This window comes from Aethalodelphis obliquidens, unplaced genomic scaffold, assembly GCF_003676395.1.
Source record: "Aethalodelphis obliquidens isolate GAN/ISIS:26980383/991018 unplaced genomic scaffold, ASM367639v1 scaffold86, whole genome shotgun sequence".
In the NCBI taxonomy this organism is placed as follows: domain Eukaryota; kingdom Metazoa; phylum Chordata; class Mammalia; order Artiodactyla; family Delphinidae; genus Aethalodelphis; species Aethalodelphis obliquidens.
This window is the reverse complement of record NW_020838030.1, coordinates 4,362,820-4,390,547: the sequence shown is the minus strand read 5'-3', so window position 1 is coordinate 4,390,547 and position 27,728 is coordinate 4,362,820. Positions and strand designations below refer to the sequence as shown.

Sequence of the window (27,728 nt, the reverse complement as noted above, 5' to 3'; positions counted from 1 at the left end):
GGTGGAGACAGACACCTTAAAAATTCATTCTAATTCCAGGTGATAAAGTGCCACCTGAAATGCCTCTCCTTCTACCTTTGGTTCCTTTTCCAGGCCTGGGCCTGTCTCCTTTCCTCTGGGGTCTGCCTCAACGCCACCCTCTCCCAGCATCTTTCTCTTCTCTCATAGTCCCCACCACACCCTGGTAAATATTCCGATGGCCTGCTTGGGTCTATTTGCCATCACTCCCTTTCCACCAGCTCCAGATCTTTACCTCATTTCTGTATAACGCAAACTATCCAGCACACAGTAGGGCCGCAACACGAGCTGAACTGATTCAACTTCAGTTTTTGAGTAAATCTCTCATGTGTTCTATTTCTCTGACCCCCAATCTCATCTCTCAGACAGGCCATCGACCCATTTGCTTTGGTACTGGGCTTGGGGCTGGACTGCCTGCCTCTGCCACTTACAGGATGGGCATGTTAACCCCCAGGTGCTTCAGTTTTCCCATCTTTAAAATGGGGATTTTGATAGTAACTGCCTCACAGGCTTGCTGTGAAGATACAACGAGTTAATGTTTGTTAATGTACTTAGAACAGTATTCGGCACAAGGTAAAAGTGTGGGCCACTATTATGGTCATAAAGGGCCTTCCCTCCACAGGTCCTTCTCTATTTTTCCTGTGGGCCTGAACTCATTTCATGTTGATTTGGAATTGTCACCCTCTCCTGTTAGCACTTACTTTGCATTTTGTCCCCCTCATCATGAGTCCCTGGGGTTCTCCTGCCTGGCTGCGAGGGTCTGGATCTTGAGGGGTTACGGAGAGGGGAGGGTGGGCGGACCTGCCACTGCTGTCTGGGAAGAATCATCGCCCCCACCACTCACTGGGTCACACCTGGTTGCCTAGCAACCAGCAACACACATCTCGGCCTCGGCTTGTAATTATACAGGGAAACAAAATGTTTCCGATGAACCCTGAAATCACACTCCATTGAGTTCTGTTCAGCCCGTGGCCCAGCAACAAAACCAAAAGGAACAGAACAAAGCAGCAAGACCTCTGGGGACAGGGCACTGTGCTAGGAGACCAGAGCTGGGTTTCTGGCCATGCTGACCCCTGGCTGGCTGGGCGATGCAGAGACCCTCACCCAGGTCTGGGTTTAAAAAGTGGCCCTGTCACCACCTCCTCACTGGCTAAGCCATGGCCGTTCAGTGCCTTGGTCTCTCCTCACCCTCTGGAGTGTGGATTGGGTACCTGCTTTGTAGGGCCTGGCAAGAAAGAACGAGATAACATTATCATGTCCCTCTCCTGTTCTCAGCTCTCCGGCAGCTGCCCCACTTGAGACGAAACCCCACAGCCTTCCTGCAGCTCCTGTGGTTGTCTGGCCCTCGCTGGCTTGCCCTCAGGCCCCCACTCCAAGCCTCTGTCCACACTTGCCCTCACTCCACAGGGCAGCCTTCCTTTCGTTCTCCAGGTCCTCTCTGCCTCCTGATCCCAGGATCTCAGACTATCCCTCTGTTATTACTCCCCAGGCCCTTGCTTATTTCCTCCAGAGCCCTTATTACAATGCATGATCTCAATTATTTTTCCATTTACTTGGCTTTTTTTCTTGCCACCCACACTCAAACACAAGCCCCACAAGGCCAGCAACATTTTTGGGTTCATTCGCTGCTGCATCTATCCCCAGGGCCTAGAACTATGTCTAGCACATAGTAAGTGTTCAAGAAACATCTACTGAATGAATGAATGAATGAATGAACAAATGAAAGAGCTTTCTGATGCCTGGAGCTTAATAGGTGCTTGGGAACTTCTAGCCTTTTGTTCCACTCTAGGTTTTTCTGCTGACACCTTCCAACTCCATACTACTTGGTCCAGCATCGACTGGAGGCAATTCTTTCTTAGATATTTACAGCAGAAGGTAAAAATATACATGAATTGAGAAACATGCTAGCATGAAATCATCATCCCTGGCACTTTTCAGGGACAAAACTTCAGGACAGAGCTGGTAGGATGTGTCCCAAGAGGCTCTGAAATTGAAATACCCGCAGATAGGAAAAAACCATCTAAGATCTGAGGGCGTCTAGAACACACTGAAGAGTGGGGGCTTGGGCCAGGTGGGCCTGGGTTCGGATGTCACCTCTGCAACCTGTTGGCAAATGACCTTGGCACACGGTACCTCAGTTTCCTCATCTCTAAAATGGTAACAATATTGAAAAGAGATGCCATACGTAAAAGGCACGTTCCCCAATCCCCACCATCCTCCAGTGCTCAGAATGAAACCTCGGGGCTGGGACTCACTGCAGCCCCAAGGCTGGTCTCCGTCAGCCTCCCACATCGTGGCTGCACTTTCTTTGTTACTGTGCCGAGGCCAGAAACATGGCTGGCTCCCTGAGATGGTAATTGTTAGGACAATTTAGGAAACCTTCGGGGGAGACAGAAAAGCTGGCAGTTCCAGATCAAACAGCCAGCTGTCCCGGAAGCCCATTGTCAGAACATCACAGGGACAGTTTTGCAGGCTGGCCTCACATTAACTGCAGCAGTCAGAAAACGGATTATTCCAAACCCCAGCGTTCACTCACTCAACACTTTCCCCTTGTCTGGATAATTAGATCTCCCAGGACTTCAAGAGGATGCTGGCAGCTTCATGCCAGCTCATGCGTCCTTGAGGCTGGCAAGGGGGCAGCAGGATGTTCATCTCTGTTAGATCACAGCCTCTCCCAGCTGGCACCCTCCCCCCGGGACCTGACCTCTAGGTGGGGATGAAAAGAACATACCTTTTCAGGTAAGGAGACAGTGGGAATGCAGGGAAGCTGGCCTGGTGCATGTACAGGGAGGTGGTGGAGACACTGCTGGCAGCTTTGGCCAGGGGTAGGTTTTCTGATATCTCTGTGATGCTCAAGCTGAGCTGGGCTGAGGGTTCTGGTTGGGGGCAGGTGGACTAGGGAGCCCTTAGAATGCTTACACATGTCATCATCACTCATATTTTCACTTATGCAGAATCCTGCTAGGTGCTGAGGTTTCAGAGGCAAATGAGACTGCCCTTGTCCTCAGGAAGCTTAAGATCCAGAAGTCTACGATGGTGCCTGCCCACTCACCAGATAGCCTATAGCTGCCTCTATCAAGTGGAAGGAAAACACTTTGGCCCTTTAGGAGTTGAGCCAAAATGTGGTAATTTACAAAGCTACCCTCTGCACTCTACAGTTTGCCTCTGCAGGGATATATATATATATATATATATCTTTTTTTTTTTTTTCCCCTGCAGTGGGGCTTGCCCAGGATTTCCCCACATGCCTCCTTCTCTGGGATGGGAACAGTTTGGTGACCACTTTTTCTCAATGAATACTCAGTGGTTTCTTGGGACTTGGCTCTCTCCCAGCTCCCAGCTCCAGCTTCTAATAGACTAGGGAGCTTTTTTTTCTGACACTGTGATTCCTCCAAACACATGCCAGCAAGGAAAGAGGTGGGGCAAGGGGCACAGGACTGGGAAAGTGAGGAGACCCAAGGACAAGTCCCAACTGTCACCCACTCACTGTGTGACCCCACACAAGTCCTCTCTGAGTCTCAGTTTCTTTATTATAAGATGGGAGGCTGAAAATGCTTGTCTCCCAGGGCAGCCACCATGGAAATTAGCACACACTACACACGAGGACACCCTCTCAACCCAGAGGGCTGCATGTTAAACGTTTGCCAGCGCAGCGCTGCCTGGAATCTTCAGCAATACAAGGACCCAAGATGGCTGGAGCAGATTCCACCCCCACCACCCACATTCCCCAAGGATGCATTTGTTCTGTCAGTCCTGCCACCCATCCCTGCACGTCCCTATTTCCCTCGGTTTTCTAGCCTCTGCTCTGACACAGAGGGACCTGTTCTGCCCTCAGATCTGCGGTACGCTGCCCAGATGGCTTCTGTTGCTTACAACCAACATGCCTTAGCTGACCCACCTTAGAACATCCCCAGCAGTGCAGAAAGAGAAGCTGAGAGAAAAACCATCACCCCTAATCTCACCCGTAACCACAACACCGGCACTTTCTGGATGTTTATTTTCAGCCCTTTTTCCTCGCATCTGTTTCTATGGAGTTGTTGCCATGTACCATGCTACACCCTGCTTTTTTCACATTGCACTATATCACGAGCCCCATCCACATTGCTTTTTGTTCTCTGTAACAACAATTTCCCACATTGTTCCATCAGGCACATGGAGAAGCTGAAGGCGGCTTAATTGCTTTCCTAATGTTAGGCATTCAGGAATTACTCTTAAAAAATATCACACAGGGCTTCCCTGGTGGTGCAAGTGGTTGAGAGTCCACCTGCCGACGCGGGGGACACGGGTTCGTGCCCCGGTCCGGGAAGATCCCACATGCCGTGGAGCAGCTGGGCCTGTGAGCCATGGCCGCTGAGCCTGCGCGTCCGGAGCCTGTGCTCCACAACGGGAATAGCCACAACAGTGAGAGGCCCGCGTACGGCAAAAAAAAAAAAATCACACAGGGATGTGGTTAAAAAAAGCTGGGACTGCGGGTCAGGAGACCTGCATGTTAAACGTTTGCATTCTCATCTGGTTTGAGTTTGTTCTCATTTGGTTTTGTGCCAGACGGCTGTTGAGCTTGGGCAAGATCTTTCCCTCTCTGGGCCTCAGCGTCTTGAACCTATAATATGTAAATAATGATGACGACAGTGATAACAGTAATAGCAATAATGGCAGTTTCCCCTGCAGGCTTCCTGCACTGAGCTGTGTGTTCTTGCTCACAGCAGCTCATTTGTTCCTTACAACGGATCACAAGCAAGTACTGTTTCACAGATGAGTAGACAGGTTCTGAGAGGTGAAGTCATCTGCTTCGCACAACACAGCTGGTTAGTAAGTGGCACAGCTGGGATCAGACCCAGGACGCCTGCTGCTGAACACTTAGGCTGTATCGCTGCTTCCTAATGCCCACTGTGTGACGGGCTCTCGGAGACATACGTGTTCACATGCAAGGGAGCTCATCTGCCCTCACCACAGTCCTCATCTGTCCCCCTGTACATTCCCACGTGACAGGAGAGAAGCCGTGGCTCCAAGTATAGAAGTGATTGTCTCAAGTGAGAATGTTCTGGGTGGATTACGCCCCTGCCCCAGTCCATATGCTGAAGTCCTAAGCCCCAGAACCTCAGAATGTGACCAAATAGCGTCACTGCAGAGGTGAGTAGTTGCTAAGTTAAGATGAGGTCTTGAGGGTGAGCCCTACTCCAGTATGACTGGTGTCCTTACATAGAGGAAATTTGCAGTCAGAGACAGACACACACAGAGGGAAGACGATGTGAAGACACAGGGAGAGGACGATCACCTACAAGGTAAGAAGAGAAGCCTGGGACAGACCCTTCCCTCACAGCCCTCAGAAGGAACCAACCCTGCTGACACCTCTATCTCAGACTTCCAGCCTTCAGAATGGTGAGACAATACGTTTCTGTTGTTTAAGCCACTCAGTTTGTGGTCCTTCGTTATGGTGGCCCCTGGAAAAGTATACAGCAGCAGGGCAGGGATGAATGAGAGCTGAGGTTCTGCGGGGAGGTGAGGCGGCTACGATGGGGGCAGGGAAGAGGGACGTCTTCCCCCTTCACCATGTGCAGGGCGACTCAGGGGCCCCGGGCCTGGGTCAGGACCTCACCCACGGTACACCCGGGCAGGTCGCTTCCCTCCTGGCCCTCAGTGCACCCTGGGATTGCTGGCTGAGATGGTCCCTGAGAGCCACTCCAGACCTGTGGTCCCACGGGTTTGCGAGTCCCTCAGGCTATTGTCCCATCTGCCTTGACCTGACTGAGCTGGTGTGTGTCGGGGCAGCCCTAGGGAACATTCTATTCTGCTACAGTAAGTCCCCTACACACGAAGAAATTCTATTCCGAGAGTGCATTCGTAAGTCCAGTTTGTTTGTAAGTCCAACAAAGTTAGCCTAGGTACCCAACTAACACAGCTGGCTATATAGTACTGTACTGTAATAGGTTTATAACACTCTTCACACAAATAATAAAAAACAAACACAAAAAATAAAGAAAACGTTTTTAATCTTACAGTACAGTACCTTGGAAAATTACAGTAGTACAGTACAACAGCTGGCACACAGGGGCACGTTCAAATCTTTGAAAGTTCGCAACTTGAAGGTTCGTATGTAGGGGACTTACTGTATTTTGTCCAGCAGAGGTTTCCCAAGATCTCATGCAGCAGCCTGTCCCTGGGGTTATTACTCCTTCATTTATCCTCCTTGGACCCCTCCTGGCCACCCTTACTAACTGATTGCCTATCCAGTGTCAGACACCCTGACCACACCCTACCTGCAGGTGACACTCTCCTTCTACCTCTCTGACTTCTCCTGCATTGCTGGTTGCCTGCTCCCTTAGTGGCTGGTGTTCCCTAAGGACCTGTGCTTGACGAGCACCCCAGGTGAATTCATTCCTGCACGTTTATTGACTGTACTCTCTGCCGGGCACTGTTCCAGGCACTAGTATACAGCAGTGAACAGCACAGGCCCGGATCTCTGCCCTCCCCCCATGCAGCTTTGGGACCTGTTAGCAGAGACAGGACTTCTCTGTAGGTGTCTTTGTCATCTAGATGTCCTGCCTCCGGGCCTGCCTTCCTATCCCCCGGGCCCTGAGGATGCACAGTGCCCAGCAGAGACCTTTCATTTCACCCCAGCCTTGCTCCTCTCCTTGCTGGCCCGTCTCCACCACAAGCGGCCAGCTGCAGTCTTGAAAACCGAGTCTGCATGACACTCTCGCCCTTGACCGTCTATCACAGGCTATGTCCTGCTGTATGGTACGCTCTCCTCTTCATCACCATCCCCGGCTGGGTCCAGTCCTCTCTTTCGGATGTCTGTCCTTCCCTCCTCACTGGCTTTATTTCCTGGGGTATCTCCCCATCCAACCCACACTCACGGTTGCCAGACCAATTGTCCCAGCCGCACTGTTCCTCTGCTCGAGAACCTTCAAGGCCTCCCTCTTGCCTCTTAATTTAAGCCCAAACTTTGTGCCTTGACATCTGGAGTCCTAGTATGGACTCTGGAATTGCCGGCCTGGGTTTGGATTCCTCCACTCATTAGCTGTGTGACCACGGGCAAGTGATTTAATTTCTCTGTGCCTCAGGTTCTTGGTTTGTAAAAATGGGGATACTACTAGTGCTACTCCATAGGGTTGTCAGGAGGATCGAATGAGGTGATGATGTGCGTAAAACTCTTAGGACAGTGTCTGGAGCATCTGCAATGCTCAGTTACTCCTTAATTATTATCACTACCACTGCGGTTCCGTCCTTCAAGCCGTAACCAAACAGAATGATCGGCTCTTCCTTTTACATAACCTTCTTTGCCTCTGTGCCTTTGTCTACACTTTTCCCTCTACGTGGAGTGTCCTTCTCCACTGCAAACCCTGCCTATCCCTCAGCATCTTGCTCAAATACGGCCTCCTCCATGCAGCCCTCCCAGATCCTCCCATGGGAAGGGCTCACTTCTGCTTCTCAACGCTCTGGCATCTTCTCCAAAGTTATCCTATAGAAAGAGCCTCTGAGTCTTCTCTGCTCAGAAATGGTCCCTGGGATCATTTTCTGGGGCCATAGAAATTTCTAGGGGGCCTCCCTTTGGGGTGGAGGCTGACACTGGCAGGTGGGTACGAGGGAACCATCTGCAGAGGCCCTAATTTCCACTGACTATAAATAACTGTGTGTCTGAAACCACAGCAGGGCTGGGATTGTGCCAGGAGGAGTAAGATAATCGCTGTGGGGAGACGGGAGGGCCTGTATAAGTAACTCACCTGCCCTGTCGGGGCCTCTCGTGTGACAGGCAGGCCTGGAGGGACAGGCGGCCTCAGCTCTCTTGCGCTTTGTGGGACCTGGCTGGGTGGACAACTGAGGTCGCCCTAACGCCAGAGACAGTGTAGCCTGTGGTTACCAAGCAGCATCTCTCCCCCCTCAGCCCACTTGACAGATGAGGAAACTGAGACTCAGAGAGGTGAAGTAACCAGAGACTGGTGTCCAGGGCAGACCTATTGCATGGGAACCCCACACGGGTCTTTGGAAGCCAGTGTGGGCAGGACTCCGAAGCCGCCTGGTAGGGAGGCTGGGCGGGGGCTTGGGGCAAGGGGCCGAGGGCACTGCCCCGGCCAGGGCTGGGGCGGGGCCTCAGCGACACCCCAAAGATATGAAGTTATAGTCTTTCAAGGGAAGAGGGATCTGGGGGCTGGCTCTGAGTTAGTCACCCTTTGGCCAGTCTGATGTCTGTACTGCTCTTGGGGGGGGTTGGTGGTTCCTGAGGACCTGGAGGGGCCCCAGGGACTCCTAGACCTGCCCTCTTCATTGGTGGTGGGGCTTGGAGATGTCTCAGTCCATAGGGACCAGAGTCAGGTCGGTCCCCACTCGAGGCTTTCCAGCCCCGTGGGTCCTCTAACACAGGTGGGTGGGCCACGCACGAGGCCAGAACGTGGTTAGGGTGGAGTGGCTGCAAGATGAACCTCCTGAGGCCCCACCGTGGGCCAGGCTCTCTGAGTGTGTTTTCTCATTTAATCCAGAGACCAGTATGGACCCTGGGGGCTGGATTTCACCCACTCCATTTGACAGATGTAAAAACTGAGGCACTGAGAATTTATAGAACCTGAGCTCCAACCCAGGCTTTTAGTCACTACAGTTCAGTATCTTTCTCTAGTACCAGAGGTTTACACATTTTTTTCTTTTCTTTTTAAAAAATTCTTTGTTTAAAAAAAAATCTCACCAGATGCTTTACCATGCAAAACAAATTAAAAAAAAAAAAAAGGAGCTGCTCTGTTACACGGTGGGGCAGAAAGGCCAGAGCCCCCCACTCAGCATCTCCCTGACCCCTGGGGCACCTCCATGGACCCCCAGGGAACCTCGTTTCAGAACAACCTCACCCAGACCTCAGTCTCTCTGCCTTCAGCGAGTTCTTTAGTTCTTTGGCCCCTGAAGAGGAGCTGTACTCACGCCTCGCCCTCATGGAGCTCACGGCCCATTTCACACTCACGTGGACAGCACAGCATAGACAAACATAAACACAATCACCAGGCTGACAGTCTGCACACACTGCATGAACATACCAGCTAAAACCCAGCCTACAAAAATCAATCCACAGTCCGTGGGCTCGAGTCCTCTGTCCTTTGAGATACATCCTAGGCTCCAGGCACAATGAATCCCTCACTTCTCCCCATGCATGTGCCGGCTCTAACCCCAGGGCCTTTGCTCAGGTGCCCCTCTCATTAAGAGCGTGCTGTCTTCCCCATCTCTGTGTGCTCAACTGCTCCCCGCCCTTTGAGACCTGGCTCAGAGGAAGCCTCTCCTGACTCTGTCTCCGGCCAGGCAGAGACCGCTCCCTCCTTCGCCTGGAAGCTCACTCCCCCTTGCTGTAGAGTTATTCGTGTCACCAGGAGACGGTAGATTAAGGGCACGTTTGGCAGCCAGCCTGTCTGGGTACCGGTCCTGGCTGGGCCCCTTGTTAGCGGTGGTGCCCTGGACCTTGATTTCCTCATCAGAAAGCTGGGATACAAACAGTTTCTGCTTCACAGGGTGTGGATTGAATGAGGTGATGCCGTGAAGCCTCAGCAGAAGAGCTGGCCTTCTGTGAGCCCTCAATACGTGCTAATGAGTCTCTGGGGTCACAGCTGAACCGTGTATCACAGCTGTACCTGGTATGTATCACAGCTGGAACTGGGGTCACAGCTGAACCGTGTATCACAGCTGTACCTGGTATCACAGCTGGAACTGGGGTCACAGCTGAACCGTGTATCACAGCTGGAACTGGGGTCACAGCTGAACCGTGTTTCACAGCTGTACCTGGAATCATAACTGGAACTGGGATCACAGCTGGCAGACCTATCACAGCTAGACTGGAAAGAGTCTTCAGGGCGGGGAGATTTACAACCCAGCTCTGTACCCCCCCCCTTTCCAGGGAATCTTTAGGGAGCTCTGGAGCAGAAGGGGGTCAGGAAGGGGCTCCACCGTCCTGGACCCTGGACCAAGAGGGAATGTGCTGGAAGGCTGCCCCGTCCCGGCCTCCCACCTGTCCCATGTTCAGCCACATCACACAGATACCGCCTGAGGAGCATACGGAATCCAGAGGAACAACGTGGCCCAAGCCCGTGCATGGCAGGTGCACAACACACATTTGTTCAATGCGTGAATGTGTGTCAGCTTACATCTCCGCTCAGTATGACAGAAACGGGGGAAACCTGGGACAATCTTGAACCCCTGTATCCACTGGTTCTGGCAGGTGGGTATTCTGATCATACCATTTACAGATGGGGAAACTGAGGCTCAGAGGGATGGAGTGACGTGCTCAAGGGCCCCGAGGGTAGAGTTGGAACTCAGGTCAGTGCTCACAGTCTGTTACAGCCAGTAGGTGGCTTTGGGAAGCAGGCTTTGTGGATGGTGGGTCCACCTAGTGAGAGGCCTACCTGAAACGCTCCCCCCCAGCCCACATCCTCCACGCCCGCTCTGGGTGCCTGACGACGAAGCACTGACCAAGCCAAGCGGCATCGCTCAAGGAAGGTGCGGTCCCTCTAGCCCTGCTGGAAGCCCCCAGGAGCCCCGTCAGTGGCAGGTCGGGCCCTTTCTCTAACTGTTCTGCATTCTCCCCAGGCCTGCAGAACCGTTTGCCCAGCACAGACTCCGCTGCCCCAGCCTGGGAAGATGGAGAGCACGTATCAATAAGCACGTGGGTTTATTTTATTGATGATTCAGAAAGATGTGCAGGTGGCCTTATGGAAAGCGTCTACACGTGATTCATCCGACTTTCGCAGAAAGCTGTGCTTCTAAGGGATTTATTTTTCCCGGTGGCGCTGGGGGTTGGGGAGGGAATATAAGCCTTGCAAATCAAATACGGCACTCATGTTTTGAAACCCATAGACTCACACGTGTTGCTTAAGCCCATTATCTGCCCTGATAAGCTGCCTCTTTCTTCTCCACTAATTTAAACCCAACCTGTCCCTTCAAGTCACCCAGAGTCCCCAGCTGACACTGAGACAGCACGTGCCATGCACTCAGCGCTTGACACGTGTTACTGTGATCCTCACAGCGACCCTGTGAAAGAGGCACTGTTATAATCTCATGGCACAGATGAGGAAACTGAAGCACAGAGAGGTTAGGTAACTGGCCCAGTGTTCCACAGCTGGATAAGAATGGAGCCAGGACTTGACCGTGACACAGAGTTGGCCCCTTCACTGCTGGGACACTAGTCGTAGACCCCCGTCCACTCGGACGGACCCAGCTTCTGCCTGCTTCCCTGGTGTAATTATTAACAGTGTCATTATGATCACTCCAGGCTTGGTGCTCCTGAATCCTGCCTCCACACTTCTCTCCTTTCTCCCCATCCTCAAGGGCACGCAGCATGCCTGCTCTTCCTCCATACCTCCCCCGCACACAGTAGGACCACACCCCTCTGGGGTGAGCATATGACCTGGTCTGGCCTATCAGCCTATTCCATCCTCTGGCCACAGGGATTAGTTCAAGGGTGGCTCCAGGTGACCTAGTAGGGGGGAAACTCTGAGAAAGAGGTGCCTTTGGCTGCTGGGGGCCTCACGGGGTGAAGGCCTGCCCGAGAATGAAGCCAATACAGAGGACGGTGGAGGTGGAAGAGAGCAGGAGAGGGACGGACAAAGCCCTTCTCAGCACTGGCGGCCCTGGATCCAGCCATGCCTGAGGCCAGAACAGTCCCTGGACGTCTCAGGCGCACAAGCCAGAAAATCCCCTTGTTGCATAAGCCAGTTTGAGATGGGTTTCTATCAAATAGAATCCTAATAGATAGAAATGGTGATGATTGTTTGGTAGAAAACCTTCAAAGCACATTCAACTCACTATCTCCAAACGGCAGAGAGCGAAGTAGCACAATTCCCATTTTACAGATGAGAAAGCTGAAGCTATCAGTCTAAATATCTTGCCTGAGGTCAAGAACCTACTTAGTGAGAGAGGCAAGGCTGGGAAGCCTCCCCCGGCTTCACGCCTGGCCCTCCTCCACCCCTGCATGTATTTGAGAAGGTGGTTGGTTACCTCAGCCTCTTAAATACCTGGAGGGGCTTTGCTCCTCCAGGCCTTGCCCCTGACAGCATCCTGGGTTGCTTCACATGAAGACGGCGGTGGGGAGGGGCTGGTGGGGGAAGGCGTCCTCCCTCATCTCTGGCCAGGTATGAATTCCCTGCATGGACCCTGTGTCTGAGCGGGCCCCCAGCTCCACCCTGCCTGGGACACTGCTACAGCTGTGTCTGCCTCACTTTCCCTGTTGACCTCTCAGGGCTCCAGAGATACCTGGGGAGACGGAGCACACGGAGAAACAAAGCGTCACAGTGACAAACAGGAGACCCCCTTTGCTGCCTTCATGCCCCCCACCCCCGCCCCGTGCCTGCGCAGTGGTGGCTCTGCGCAATGTGGGCCCTGCCAGGTCTGAGGGGTGTCTCGTTCATCATCGTGTTCATGCCACATGGGGTACCATCTCCCATGATCTGCTCTCCTGTCCTCCCTCAGCCCCTCTCTCTCCCCGACTTGGGCAGGCCATAGGATTCATACAAAATTAACTGGAGGTTCCATTTCACAACACTCCGATGTATCCGGTTCCCACCCTACCCTGCGGCTGCCCTGTCTTCTTTGTCCCCTTTCTCCCCCACCATGAAATATGCAATGCAGGGAGCGCCCAGCAGGGCCTCTTGAGCTGCCCCTGCTGACAGCTGGTGGTGCAGGGTCAGGAGTGAAGGACGAGAGCCATGCATGCCGAGTGAGTGGCTCAGGGCACTGCCACTCCGGGCTCCCGGGAACCGAAGCTAAGTGTTCTCTGGGTGACGCAGGGTGTCCTGTGTCCTGTCCCCACACTGCAGCCTTCCATACTACACAGAGAGGGACGCTAAGCACCCCACCTCTTCCTTCTCCCTCCCTTCCTTCATTCTGCTGATGCTTTCTGAGTCCCAGGCATTGCAGCAGGTGCTGGGATACAGTGGAGAATGACAGTCAGCTCCTGCCTCAGGGCTCACAGGCCACCCCAACACCCACTACCCATCTTTCCAGACAATGTGAAGTCGTCTCCTCTGGGAAGCCTCCTCTGATAGCACACTGACCCTTTGTTGGGCACCATCTTATTTAATTGCCTAATTTTTGTACAGGGATGGGGCCAGATCATGATTTTTTTTAAAAAAAGAGATACTTGGGTATAATAATAACAATGATAACGAACATCATTTTGTAAGTGTCTAGGGACTGCCACACAGTGCTAAGCCCTTCATGTGGATGACCTGATTTATTTCTCACATCATCCTGTGAGGTAGGTAGTGTTATGCCCATTTTACAGATAAGACAACTGAGGCTCAGAGAGGATTCACTGAACTCTCCCAGTGTCCCTAGAAGAGTAAGCCAGTCAGGATTCAAACCTGAGTCTCAGGGGCTCTACTGTCTTAGGCTGGACAGGTATGAAAAGAAGGGAGCAGTGGAGGGCACGAAGGGAGGGGCATTACCAGGATGGAAGAGAACCAGCAGTGGGAGAGGAAAGCAATGGCACTCAATGGCCCAGTGAAATACCCAACACTGCCAGACCACGGGCGCTGAGTTCATGGCCTGTGCGGGCGGCAGGTGGTGCCCCGGGTGGGAGTTGATTTCTATGGCTTCAGATCCCCTCTATCACTTGCAGAGATCTTTTTGCCTAAAATTAGCTGGATGTGAACAGGAAGGCTAATTTATGCGGGGCCTGGAGCAGTTTCCGGGAGTGTGACTCAGAAGCTGCTCCCTGCTGACGTCAGCAGACTAGGGCAGGGGGTGTCGGGAATGGCCAACCTGGGACCCTGGGACAGGTTGGAGCTGGGACAGCTCCAGACCACTGGGCTTTGAAGTTGGGGGCTGGGGCTGGAGGCCAAGCATTTCTCTGAGTCAGAAGAGGGCTAAACAGGGCAGAACAAATGCTGAGCATGAGAGGGAAAATGAAAAGTGCCCTGGTGGCTCCACCCTCCTCAGACCCTTGGCAGACAGAAGGCACCTTCGCAGGACTGTTCCTAGGTACACGCGCGTGGCTGGGGGCGGAGGGCACACCTGGCTGTGGTGTCTGACACAGTTGTTCAAAGTCTGAGCTGATGTGAGCCATGGTGGTGACCTTGAGCCCTTATGCTTCCCATCTGTGAAATGGGTAACACCACCTGCCGCCAGGAATGTGGGTGATAAGGATGCAGAACAGCCTAGTAAAACGTGTAGCATCAGCTCGGACACTGGCCAGTGTCCCAGAAGTGTCAGATTTCACCGTTTCCGGAGAACGTGACTGCTTCTTCCAGAGTAGTGATAATCATACTGGAAACAACAAAAGCTGATGTTGACTGAGGACTTCTATGCCGGGAACTTGGCCTGATCTCAATGTTCAAAACCCATGTTACTGATGGGGAAATGGAGGCGTTTAGTCTCTGGGGCTGAATTCTAACCCACAGTGCTGTCCATGGGCCTGGTAGGCAGGGTACTAAGCTACTTCACTTTAGCCTCACCACAACCCTATGAGGTAGTCACTATTATTATCCCATCTTTCAGATGAGGAAACTAAGGCACAGAGAGGCTGAATAACTTGCCCAGAATCACACAGCTGTTAAGTGACACAGCTGGGATTTGAACCCAAGTTGTCCAAGTCCAAGTCCAAGAGTAGCATTACGCTCCTCTGTCCTTCCCCAAACCTCTTTCAGCTCCATCTGCACCCCGGGAAATCCTTCAGGGGATCAAGGCAGCAGGGGCTCTGGTTAATCCTACTGTGGGCTTTCCTCCTTCTCAGGGACGTTTCCCATGAGAGATCTCACTTGATGCTTATGAAATATTAGAAAACCAAGGCCCAGAGAGGTCAGACAAAAGCCTCAAAGGCACACAGCTGACAGGCAGCAGAGCAACAGTCAGAGCTGTCATTATCGTTCCCATTTTACAGATGAGAAAACAAAGTCTCCTTTATTTTTCTTTTTGTGTAACTTCTTACAGCACATCAGCAGTCTGGGGAATTCTAAGAAAGGTGGCTCTGTGCCACATCACATGCTTTCCCTTCTCTTCCCTCCATAGCCAAGTTCAAACACCTCCTCCTCCAGGTAGCCTTCCCTAACTTCCACTGCCCACCCATCTCGTTTCTCCTCGATCTCTGGGGTCCTTGCTGCACTTGGTCTGGGTTATCTGCTGTTCTGGCTGCTCAGCCATCTGAGAGCTTCTCTCTGTGGGCTGGGGACTCAGTGGCCACATCTCAGGGTTTTATGGGTCAGTTACCCACCCTCCTCTGTGCCAGGCACCGGGATGGGTGCTGGATGTTCAGAGAGGAGCAGGACAGGATTCCTGCTCTCAGGTGCATACCTGCTGTCCCCAGCTGGAGCGTGGCCATGAGTCACTTGATTTCCCAGGTCCCCGAGCCTGTCAGGTGGGAGGGGAGGGTGGATTTCTTAACCTGGGGTCCAGGGCCTGGCTTTGAGGGGCTCTGCGAACATGCTGGTAGCGTGGACCACACTGTTGCACACAGTTGACTATTCTTCTGCGGGGAGGGGCCGTAGCTTCCATCAGGTTCTCCACAGAGTCTGGGGTCCAGAGACACTTAAGAATCCCTGACTTAAGAGAATCTCCTGGTCCCATTCAAAAGGCAAAGACCATTGGGACAACCCTGCCTCCTAGCAGGTCAGGTGTGCCAAACTGATGGTGGAGGTGAGCATGGGCCATTCTGCCACAGATTGATGTTTACATGAGGCCGGGGCCCAGGAGCCCCCCAGGCTGAGCCCACTCCCATCTCAGGGCCACACGTGGCTGTTCTCAAGCCCTGAGCTAGAATCGTGCAGGGAAGAAATGACGCTTCCCCTATTTCCACCCTCCCCGCCAAAACAAAACCAAACAATATCAAAAAAGCAAAAGGCGTTCCTAAACTTCTGCCCAGACTCAGCAAGGTGGGCGAAACATCAGAGACAGCAGCGAATCTGGGAAGAAGGACCAGTCTTAGCTTTTCCTCCTGACCCAAGAGAGGAGGGCCCCAGACAAAGAGGGACACTGACCCCTGGCGCCGCAGGGCACAGTGGGTGCCGGCACAGCAACGGACTGTCTGGCCCTGGCTGAGCAGCTAGGTCCACAGGCAGCCTCAGATTTCTTGTCTGTCGGTGGGGATGAGACTTCAAATGCTGCCTGCCTCCCAGGGTGTGGTCTATACCTGGTGGAGGGACTGTCATCCACTCTCTTTAGAATAATAACGGCTGCCACTGTACCTACTGAGCACCTACTGTATGCTCGGGCTTCCACTAGGCCCTGTGAGGTAGGTATCGGCCATTTTCCAGAGGAAGAAAGTGAGGCTCTGCAGCTCCTTTGCACCAAGCTGCAGGACTGGGAGTGCCAGGGCAGAGTACCTCACACCTGTGCTTTTGGGGTTTATTTAGGGAACTTTTCTTCTTCCTTGTGAGGGGAAGGTAACTGCGGGGATGGAACCCAAACTCTGAGCTCTGGTGCGCAAGCTGGGCTGGTGCCCTTCCTCTCCGCCTTGTGGCAGATGACATGGCTTTGGTCCCCTCCAGAAAGCTGAAACCTTCCCTGTCTGGAAATTGCAGGCCTGCTCATTTTGGCAGTTGTAAGAAAGCCCCACACCCAGCTCCAGGGCAAGACACACATGGGCATCTGTCACCTTTCCCGTGACAGCCCATCTTCCTGCCTGCTCTGTCTTCCCAGCAGCTCCACGGCTGCCCCAGAGACCGAGGGATCCCCAATCAGAGTCTGGATTTGGATGAGTCGGACATGACGCAGCCCAGCAGCAGGGGCTGGGGAGCTGGAATTGGCTCATTGGTTCCATGCTCAAGCCCAGATGAGGGGGTTCCTGGGGCCTGGGTAAGGGAGCCCAGGGTCTGACGGAGCCCCGAATTCAAACCCCGTGTTTAAGCCTTGTGCACCTACCTTCGACAGGTGAGGTTTTGAGGCGCCGGCAGATGGTGTCAGTGTCCCCGTAGGTCTCCTTGATCTTGACCACGGCCTCGGTGCCCCGCAGCTCCATGAGGGAGCGCAGCTCCTCCATCGTGCACCCAAACTCACCCCCATGGCTCGACTCATTTCTTTGGTTTTTGGAGTAAAAGTCACTGTTGGTCATGTCACCCATGTCTGCCGCGGTCCCCGCTCGGGGTGGGTCCGAGGGTCAGTGCTGGACAGGAGGCTGCCAGGCGACGGCTCCGTGTGGCTGTCCTCAGCACACCCTCACTGGACGGCTGTGGCTCCTGGCAGCTGACTCCAGGGGGCAGCCGAGGTGGGCTGGCGACAGTGGCGGTGGGCTCTGAGGGGCGTCCCCGGGCGTGGGGCAAGGTCCAGGGGCCGGAGGGGCTCAGGGCTGTAGACCCAGGAGTCTCCATTCAGCGGGGCCCATGCTGCTCCCTGGAGCTGGCATCTACATGGTCGGGGTGATGGCTCCTGCAGGGGCAAGCAGAGAGGGGACAGGGGTCAGACACTGGAGGCCTCATGGGGCAGGTACCCAGGAGGCCCGGCTTGCAGGTGCTACACACACGCCCCCCACCCCAAGTAACACCCACCACACATACACATACCTGGACGTGGATGTTCGTACAACACCCCATCGTGCACCGGCACCCACTGCAAATCCAAACGTACTGACACCCACTAGGCCCTCCATGCTATACCACACCCCCGGCATAGCCTGATGTACCCTCATAACACATGCTAACCCCCTAATTGTCCACTATGGACACACTGACTTCGCGATACGAACCCTGGTGTACACACACTCTGTGACATGCCGCTTGGGGTGCAACACCCCACCTGCCTACTATTTTTAGGGCCCACCCACTGCCATACACACACACCAACACAGGGCCCCCTTCACACACATGGTGGCGGACACCCCCTCCCCACCAGGCACACTGTCACACGTAGTCACATTTACAGGCGTCATCTTAACATCCCCACCTCCTCCCCTCAAAAATACCAGAGCTCACAACCCTGTGTACACACATGCCATGCCCACACAATCAGGGGCCTAACCCCCTGCCCCCAAGTAACAGCTCCCAGATGCCCCAGCACGGATGCTTCCTCCGTCCACACCTCCTATATCTGCCGAAACGCACTGCTCTCCCCACTGAGTCTCACATGCGTGGGGATGGGAGAAAGCAACCTGCCTGCACCCACAGCCCACAGCTACACTGATCGAGGGCCTCAGCCTCGCCAGAGGGTCCGTCTCATGCATATTCACCAGGATGTCACTGTGGCCCTCAGAACGAGCCGGGGTCAACAGAACCCTCACCTTGGGGCCCCAGAGTCCGGAACCACGGACCGCGGCTGCCACGTCCCTTAGGGAGCCCAGGAGGAGGAGGGAGCCCCGGCTACTCCCTGCCCGCCTGGCCACCCTTGCCGGAGTGTGGCATCTGTGGAGCTGCCAGGAGAGAACCCAATCCACCCAGATACCCAACACCGGTGGCCAAGGCCCCGGCAAGCGTTGGGTGACAAAGGGCCTCTGCTGAGCTCGGCTGGGTCTGGCACAGGGACTGGCCCCGCCCAGCAGCCGCGGAAAGCTGGCCGTCCTAGGCCCGGAACAGTGAGGGGGAAGAGGTGGGGGCAGGAAGGTGGGACTGAGCCCCACCCCAGCCCCAACTCCTCCCTCGTGTGCCCCTCCCCTGCCCCATCTCTTTCCTTCACAATCCTTTCCTCTTGCACAGAGTTTTAGACCTGGAGGTAATTTAGGGTTAATCTCATTTTCCCAGTGAGGAACCTGAAGCTCAGAGAGGGAAAGGAACTTGTCCAGAGACACACAGAGCAGGAGTGGACGGAGCCCAGAGCTGGGCTGGGATCTCCTGACTGCCAGCCCGTTGCTCTTTCCCCTCCCACTAGGGGGCGCTCCCTCCCCTCTCTCTAAAGAACAACACAGGCTCCTAAATCACAGCAATCCGGGTTCAAATCCGAGATCTCCTGAACCCCGGCTGTGGGATCCTGGGCAAGTCCCTTCACTTTTCCGAGGCTCAGTTTCTTCATCTGTAAAATAAGTCATTCTCCCCTGTGCCCCAGCTACTTCCCAGTTTACTGGGAACTAATTGTGAACCACCGTGTTCAAATCCAGTGAGCTTCCACCCGGGGTAGCTTCCCAGCCTGGACCAGGGGGTGCTGTAGCCACAGGAGAAGCCTGTCATACCTCACGGGAGGGCACTGGCACTCAAGGATGCAATAGGAAGCCTTATTTTCACACTGGGACCAACTGGTATCTTACCGAGTAGAACTTAAAATGGGCCTGATGCCTTAAGCAGAGACACGAGACACCAAAGAAAGTGTGTGCTTGGGATTCCCACCCACAGTCCTGCAGGAATACTCGGGGCCCCTGGCCATCCGGGCATGCACCACCACCATAACCCGTGAGTTTTGACCCCAACGGTATATCCCCGAGAGGAGCAGGTGAGGCAGGGACCAAGCAGGCCTGTGTGTAGAGATGCCGTGGAGGTTAACTGGAGGGGCTCTAGAAGACACAGCCTCTGGGTTCAAGTTTTGCCACCTCTCAACAGACTGGGAGGCCAATTCACTTTAGTTTCATTATCTTAAACAAAGGGAGGGGGAGTAATAGTATCTACTTCATAGGTATTATGAGGCTTAAGTGAATTATTTCATGCAGAATACTAAGAATTGAGTCAAGCGCATGGTAAGCACTAATTATTGTGATTATTAGCAATCCATACAACCACTTTATGAGACAGGTAGTCTTGTTATTCCCTAGAACATATGAGGAAACTGAGGCCAAGAGAGGTGAGGTCACTTGCCCAAGGTCACAGAGTTAGCGAGTGGAAGAGCTGGGATTTGAACTCAGGCAGTCTGGATCCAGAGACACTGTTATTAATCAGGATGCTTTGCTGCCTTCCCTGGTGCATCGCCCTCATAGTGTTCTTACAATGCTTAAATGAAGCGCTGTATGTGAATGAAAGTGCTTTGCAAAAACCGCAAGGGACCCTAACGCCGAGGTGCTGTCTTCTATCTGTCTTCCTGCTACCTGTGGCGTGTCCTACAGGCACTGATAATTACATCTCTGACAGCACGAGCTATGAGACCCGTTAGCAGTAATTATATCTGTGATGACAACAGCAGAGATGAGTTAATGGGCTACTGGTGATTTTAATGACTATTGTGTTAAGATGAACAATGATCTTCAACCAACTATCCATCCATCTACCCATATGTTCATCCATCTATTCATCCAACCAACCCCTCATTAATTGTGTTGTGTGCACCTACTTTGTGCTGACAAGGGGGAAGAGAGACAATTAGATGAGTGACCTCCATAATATGATGGGTTTGCCATGACAGGGAGCCCCAGGTGCTGTGCATGTCCAGAGCAGGAAGATGTGACCTGGCCCAGGGTATCAGAGAAGATTTTTCCTTTTAACATGAGTAGGGAGTTTTTTTCCCCTTCAGGAAAATGGGCTGTGTGACTTTGGAGAAGTCACCTAACCTTTCTGGGCCTCATCTGCCCAGTGAGGTTGACCCATCTGTCTTACAGGCTGCTGTAAGGACCCATTGAGGCCCTTATGTGTGGGTCTCTGTGTGGCTCCTGGCCTGGAGCAGATACTCTACAGTGCTGGCTTCTGCACCTCCCCCAAACTCCCTCCTACCTACGCACCCTGTTATTAGCAACTGCACCTCCCTCAAGGCTGAGATGAGGTTCATTTGTAGCCAGTTCTTAATACCACACTGACAGTCACCCCTGTCCTAACTGATGGGCACACTGGCTGCTATGGACTGAATGTGTCCCCCTGCCCCAAATTCGTATGTTGAAGCCCTAATCCCCAGTGTGATGATATTTGGAGGTGGCGCCTTTGGGAGGTAATTAGGTCATGAGGGTAGAACCCCCACAAATGGGATTAGTCTTCTTATAAAAAAGAGACATGACAGAGATGATCTTTCTTGGTCGTGTGAGGACAGTGAGAAGGTGGCCATCTGTAATCCAGGAAGTGGGTTCTCACCAGGAACTGAATCTGCTGGTACCTTGATCTTGAACTTCCCAACCTCCAGCACTATGAAAAATAAATTTCTGTTGTTTAAGCCACACAGCCTATGGTATTCTGTTATAGCAACCCGAGCTAAGACGTGTGCCTGGGCAGGGCAGAAATCTGGGCAGCCAGTCCTGGGCCCAGAGAGGTTGAGCAACACAACTAGGGGGCACACAGCCAACTGGGGTCACAGCCCACTGAAAAGCCCCTCCCTGTTTTCCAAGCTCCTGCTGTGTGACCTTGACCAAGCCCCTTTCCTCCCTGGGCCTCAGTTTCCCATGTGGAAACTGAAGAGATTGGACTAGTGTTCTCTGGGGTCCCTTCAGGCTCTGATGCGCTAGCTCCTTCAGAATCCAGAATGAATGTTCTGACAATATTGGGTTTATGCATTTCGGTTTCCTCTTATTAGCATTTAAATGACTCTGTATTGTTACATTTCAGTGACTCAAGAATAGGTTGGGGCACTTAATAAAAAGTCTTTGCCAAGAGAGACTCCGGCAGAGGAAGGAGCAATGGATTTTTTTTTTTGGAGTTAATTTAACAAAGAAGAAATCTATCTCTCGAAGGAAGGTTTTAAAAAAAAACACCCCAAAACCTAAACCATCAGCTTTTCAAATCCTAATTGAAGGACGGGACATCGCAAATGAATTACGTGCTAAAAATAATTTTCGGATGCCAAATCGGCCTGTTTTCTGACCTGCGGAATTTAAATGCCATCTTCATATGTATTTATAAAGTTACCCTTTACTTTGAATCGCCCCTGGCACCAGTGACAGATGTGGGGACACAGGCCCCGTCTGGAGATCCCTGATGACGAGGGCTGATGCTGCCATTTGGTAGTTTTGTGATGGGGGTGGAGTGGGGGGGGCGCAAGGTCTTAGCCCCTCCCTGGGCCTCCATCCCCTCTTACCCGCACGCCTCCCTCCCGCACAGGGCTTTGCGAGGCCTACCTGAGCTAGAGCTCAGAGCAGTTCGTGGCACAGCGTAAGACTAGTTCAACAGGGACTGTACTTCTGATGGTGACTTAACTCGCTCCTTCCCTCTGCTCTCAGCTCACCCCCACAAGTCTGCTCTCAGACTGCCCCCCACGCTACTGTCCTGAACATGGGGCTCAGGCCAACCATGCCATCCCCACAAAGCTCCCAGCACTGCTTGGAAGGCTGGGGAGGGTCCCAGCTTGTACGCACAGCTTACAGGGCTAGCCTCTCCTCTGCTCTGGTCCTGACTGACTAATCCCCACAGGCAGGACATTTTCTTTCCTCTCCTGGATGCAAATTCTGGCCTTTCTGTGGTCCCCACCCTGCCCCGCCCCAGCTGAGGGGACCCTCCTCGGTGCTGACCGGGGAAACGGGTGACCTCAGCCAGGCAGCTGGGGGCAGAGGGACAACTGCTCTTCTTCCCTCAGCCTCACTGGGAGAGTCAAAGCGTTGTAGCCATTGTCTTAGCCGCCCCTCTCTGGGGGAGGGAATGTTCCGTGTATGTGTGTGTCAGAGGGTACCTGTGGTGTGTCAGCAGATGTGTACTGACTCTGGGTGACCCTGGAGGACAAGGTGTGCTGTGCAGGTCTACCGGAGTACGTCAGGATGAGTGTGTACCTGTGAGTGTGAGTGAGCCAGAGATGTGTGTCCCCATGCCCGCCTCTGAGTGTGCAAGCCCCATGATCTGTGTGTGTGCATGTGTGTGTATGCATCAAAGCTGACAATGACAGTCTCGGCTTTGAATCCTCACAGTCAAGGAGACGGAATGGGGAAAGAGGAAGGGAATTGAAAATGAATACCTCAGAGGCGAGTTTAGTGCTATTTTTAGAAAACTCCTATCCTGTTAACCAGAAAAGGAAAATCTAAAAAAAAAAAAATTTTATATATATATATATATATATATATTCCACAGAAGCAGCCACGCACCAGCCTCAAAGGCACAGATGGCGGAAGCAGGGCCAGGGCGTGGGCTGCTAGGCACTCAGGGTGTCTCACATAGCTTCTCACTCTCCTGCCTGGCTCAAGGGAGGGTAGGTCCCCAGCCCTTAGCTGCCCAGCAGGGTCAACTCTCTCTACTTCCCCTGTTCTCCAAAGGAGTTTCCAGTGTTGCATGGTAGGAAACCCCCCACATTTCTGGTCCTCTAGGTGTCTTACATACCCACTCATCCACTCACCCATCCATCCATCCATCCATTTGTCCATCCACCTGTCCGTCCGTCCATCCATCCATCCATCCATCCATCCATCCATCCATCCATCCATCTATCTATCCATCCATCCACCTCTCCAATAAAAAGCTGCATCTCAGGCCCTGCCCCAAGCACTGGGACTCTGAAGAGAGCAAGGGAGGTGCACAGACCCTCCTTCTAGCTGTTGAAGTTATGCTCACTTTGCCACACAGAGTCCCCCGAAACCCCATGGTCAGGCTCTGCAGACCAAGTTGAATGATTCCTGCACAACTTTTGCGTCAGAGTTTGGGAGGATGTAATCCAAATGGCACTCGCCTGGGAACCAGATCTGCTGAGCCCCAATCTTGGCTTGACCACTACTATTAATAGAGATTGCTTAGCACACGCTTCCATGGGCTGTGTAGTATCACTGTCCCTGTTTACAGGCAAGAAAGCTGGGGCTCAGAGGGTTACAGATGGCCAATGCCGTACAGATGGGACCCGGCATAGTTTAAATATGCCTGCTTGAGTCCAAAGCCTCTGTGTTTCCTCTGTGTCCCAATGCCTTTCACCAACTCACGGTATGGCCTCGGACCAATGCCTTCTTCCCTGTGCCTCAGTTTCCTGTCCTATAAAGTGAGAGGGGGACTGGACAGATACTCAGTCTTAAGGGGCCATTTTAGCGCCATCCTCAAGGATTCTCCCGTCACCGGATACTGGCTTCTAAGGGCACACACACTTCCCCAAGCCTCCTTGCTGTCCTGCCATCCCCAGCAGAGCACCATTCTAGTTGCAAGCCAACTCCTGCTTGGCTGGAGGCCTAAGGAAGGAGAAATGCCCTAGAACCTGGGAGTCACAGGCTGACGAGAATTCACTTGGTGCCTCTGACATCCACTGCCCGCCCCCCTCAGCCTCAGCATGGCAGTGCTTGCCTTCCACGATTTGTACCCTTTATGTGCTCCTTGTTTAGAAATCTTCCCTTTAAAAAGGAGAGTTTTCCGATGAAGCAAAAACAGTAAAGTCATCAGCATATCAAGGCAAGAAAGCTTAGCTGAGGCAGAAAAGTGTTGGGGGAGACTTCACTTTGGCCTGCAAGAGAGGGGACATGCAGTGAGAAGGCTGGGGATGGTGACTCTGCCTAAGATGGACCAGCTGTCCTGGAAAGTGTCCTCTGGTTTCAGTCAAATGTCTCAGCCACCTCCCCAGCCTCATTTCTTGCCCTGCCCAACTTTCCCTACAGATGCAATGACTTCCCTGGCTGCCCCCAGCCTCCAGATCAGGGTGACACTGTCCCTTCCTGTCTTCATCTGCCTCCTTCTCTCCTGCCTCCAGCTTTGTCTCCGTGGATTACAAGCAGAGGCCTGAAGAAAGGACAAAAAATGATAACAGCAACGCTTGGATCATACCTGCTATGTGCCAAGTACCATTCTATGCGCTCCACATTTGTTATCTCATTTAATCCTTCACAACAACCCTAGGCCATGGGTATTGCCACACTCTCGTTTTCCACAGGAGAAACAGAAAAAGAGAGTGCAGTGATTGGCATAGGTCTTTGGTTGGAGGGGTGAAGGCGGCAGAGGCGGGTCTCACACACACACACACAGACACTCTTAAGGGCTCACTCCCATCCCTCTTTCCAGCAGACCAGGCTCCTACCCTTTTTTCTGGTTTCTATAATGAAGCACAGGGTTCTGCCATGTCAGTGCTCTGACCGTAAACAACAGCAGGTCGCTGGCTCCTTGGGGAGTCTTCAGGCTTCACCTCTGACCATGGAGGGTTGGGGCCCAGGGAGCCGTCTCTGGGGATGAAGTGTTGATGGATGGATGGAGGTGGGTGCTGGGAGGGATTGGGTAGCTAAGGTCAGGGAATCTGATAACCACAGGCCCCCCTCTCTCTGCTGCAGGCTGACTAGCAGAGGCCGGGAGTGAGCGCTGCCCACGTGCTTGTGGTGCTGACTGACAGCCCCCCTGGGGAGGACAAAGAAACACGCAGTGGGGAACGGTCTCCACTGGGAGCTGTCCCCAAGGCCACAGTGCTGATTCGGGATCTGAGTTGGTTTTAGGGACCACGTGCCAAGGAGCTGTCCATGTTCTGTGGTGCTGACATAGGGCAAAGGGTTAGAGTGCCCTTAGAGCTACCCAGGATAGCAGTGCTGACCAACGGAGCGCAGGGTTGGGAAGCCTGAGGAACTGGGTGCAGTAGGGAGGGCGCAGGGCATTTTCCTTGAGTTATGTGAGCAGGCATGGGTAGCGACCCCAGGTATTTGTGCTGTCGCTCAAAGCCAGGTTGTCAGGCAATGAGGTGTCCTAGTGAGCGGGCCTGAGCCCAGAAAATGACACCAGGCAAAAGGTCACTTGGGGCCACTTACATGCATGCACAGAAGACTCACCTTGGCCCATCAGTGCCACCTGTCACCAATGCCAGAAATCCCACCACTAATGATTCATTCTTTTGTGTTGTGCTTGGTCCCTTCCCTCTGGTTCCTGCTGGGACCATAGTTCAGTGGTGGCATCTCATTCTGTCTGAATTTATTAAATTCTTTCCTCCATGGAATGGGGAAGGAAAATTCACCCAAAGAGATGCCAAGGGATGAGTTTAAGTTGGGAGATTACTTTCGAATAGCTGGGTAAGTCCTTTGGGGTCCAAATCAGAGAAGCTGGAAGCTAAGGCTTGGGGAAAGTCATTCTATGTGGCCTGAGAACACAGAGGTCAGGAAATAGAACTATATAGAAAAGGGGAAAGGGCAGGAAAGCAGGACTCCTAGATTCCAAGGAGAAGGGGAGTCAGACTGGTGCAGGCACTGGCAGGGGTTGGTGTTTGTATGTGTTCGGGGGTGTTTTTCAGATTCTACTTCTCACTACTGCAGTGAGTCTTCCAGGCTCAAGCGGAACTATCCCTGGTTTGGTGACTCTGCACTCACTGCCTTTCCTGCCCCAGCCCAGGTTCTCTCCCTCAGAGTCTCCTTGGTGGAAAGCTAGTGATGTCTGTCGGGACACTGACTTGGCTTCAGACCTGAAGGGGGTGAATCAGAAGGTCTGGAAGCCAGAGGAGGAGCCCAGAGCAGGAACTGCCTCCCATGGTCAAGGTTTCCCCTCCTTCCTCTCTTGATAAAAGCTTCTCTGAGTGGAGCTCGGGGACCCCAGAGCAGGGCCACTCAAAGTGTGGTTCCCCAAGGGCCACCTGTGTTGGCATCACTTGGGGGCTGGTTGAAACACAGATTCCCATGCCCAAGCCTGCAGAGATGGGTCAATCTCTGGTGGTGTGGCTGGGAGTGTTAAACAAATAGAACCACTGCGTTGGGGTTCCCATTGCAGCCCCTCTTTCGGCTTCTTCCTCTTGTAGCCAACATTCCCCTGGTTCTGCGTTCTAGAATCCTGTCCTGCTCTTATAGCCCAGGCTACGGCTCAAAATCTTTTCCAGCTCCCTGTCCCTGCTTTTCCAAATGCCACTTCCGGCTAGGCCAGGCCCTAGGTGTCTTCTGGGAATGACTCCCACCAACCGCTCCAGGGCCCTTCTGTCTTTACACCCTTGCCCACACCTGATGACCCCCATCCCTTCTTCCCACTCTCCTATGGCTTCCCTGTTTTGGGTGAACTGCAGTCTTTTCCCACAGTCCTGCCCTTGACCCTCTTAATGCCTCACCTCTCCCTGGCAATGTCACCCACCTGACATCAACCTGCATCCTAACATGAGTGATTCCCAAACTGCCCTTTCCACCCTGCCCTTTCTCCTAAGCTCCAGAACCAAACTTTCCAGGACTCTCAAATGTCCCCTCTGAAGGTTCTCCAGGCTCTCAGACTCTTCCACATGTCCTCATCCTTCTGTGACCTCTGTGCCAATTACGGCATGTAAAGCGTCCGCTCAGATTCCCAGAATGGGACTCTCAGGGTAGCCCTCGACTCCGTTCCCTCCTTACACTCAGTCAGGTACCCAGACCCAGGGACCACTGGGGTAAGAGCTCAAGCTTCATTGTCTTCCTTGCCGCCCTGGGCTCCTGACCTAGTTCAGGTTCCTTATCCACAACCTTTCAACCGGTTCCTCACAACCCGCCCCCTCCACCTTCACTGTCCCCAGAGTGATGCTGACAGGGACTCTCATTTACTCAGTGGCTTCCATGTGTCAGGAGCTCTGTTAGGCTCTGAAAACATCTTATTCCACAATAACCCCATGAGGTCGGCATTCTTATGCCTATTTAACAGACGAGGAAACTGAGACTCAAAGAGGTGAAATAACATCATGCCAAGGCCACAAAGCTCACAAGTGGCAGAGCCAGGAGTAGAGCTGGGATCTGTCCGGCGCTAAAAACCTCTTGGATTTGAACATGCCACCCTCTGGATTAAAAACCACCACTGGCTCCTTGGTGTCTATTAAACAAAAACATATTCCCGACCACTGCATCCAGGATCCTGCCTGATTGGCTCAGAGCCAACTTCTCTGGGCTCTAGTGTAAGTCAACTCCTTGTATTTGCTGAACAACTAACACATGTTCCGGCCTCCGACCCTCTGTATATACTGTTCCCTCCACCCGGGATGGTCTACACCCACTTTGCCACTAATCCAAACTTTCCTCTCTAAGGTCCAGCCCCAATGCCAATCTGCGAAGTTCTCTCTAATTCCTCTGCTACACATTTCAACCCCCTTCCCACTGCCAGCTTATCACATGTGGTTCATTC

At 53.0% G+C, this 27,728-nt stretch overlaps 1 protein-coding gene across 13 annotated transcripts in view; it reads right to left on the bottom strand.

Annotated features, from left to right (window-relative positions):
• ATP2B2 (ATPase plasma membrane Ca2+ transporting 2) overlaps positions 1-27,728 on the bottom strand; it is a 158,967-nt gene that overhangs the window by 91,653 nt on the left and 39,586 nt on the right. For 11 of the 13 annotated variants that reach the window (XM_027093837.1, XM_027093838.1, XM_027093842.1 and 8 more), the window contains exon 1: positions 16,837-17,035. In XM_027093837.1, coding sequence (XP_026949638.1) covers positions 16,837-17,035 — 199 coding nt within the window. Of the gene's footprint in view, positions 1-16,836; positions 17,341-27,728 lie in introns of those variants that run through there. The other 2 variants (XM_027093841.1, XM_027093839.1) reach the window with 2 other exon arrangements.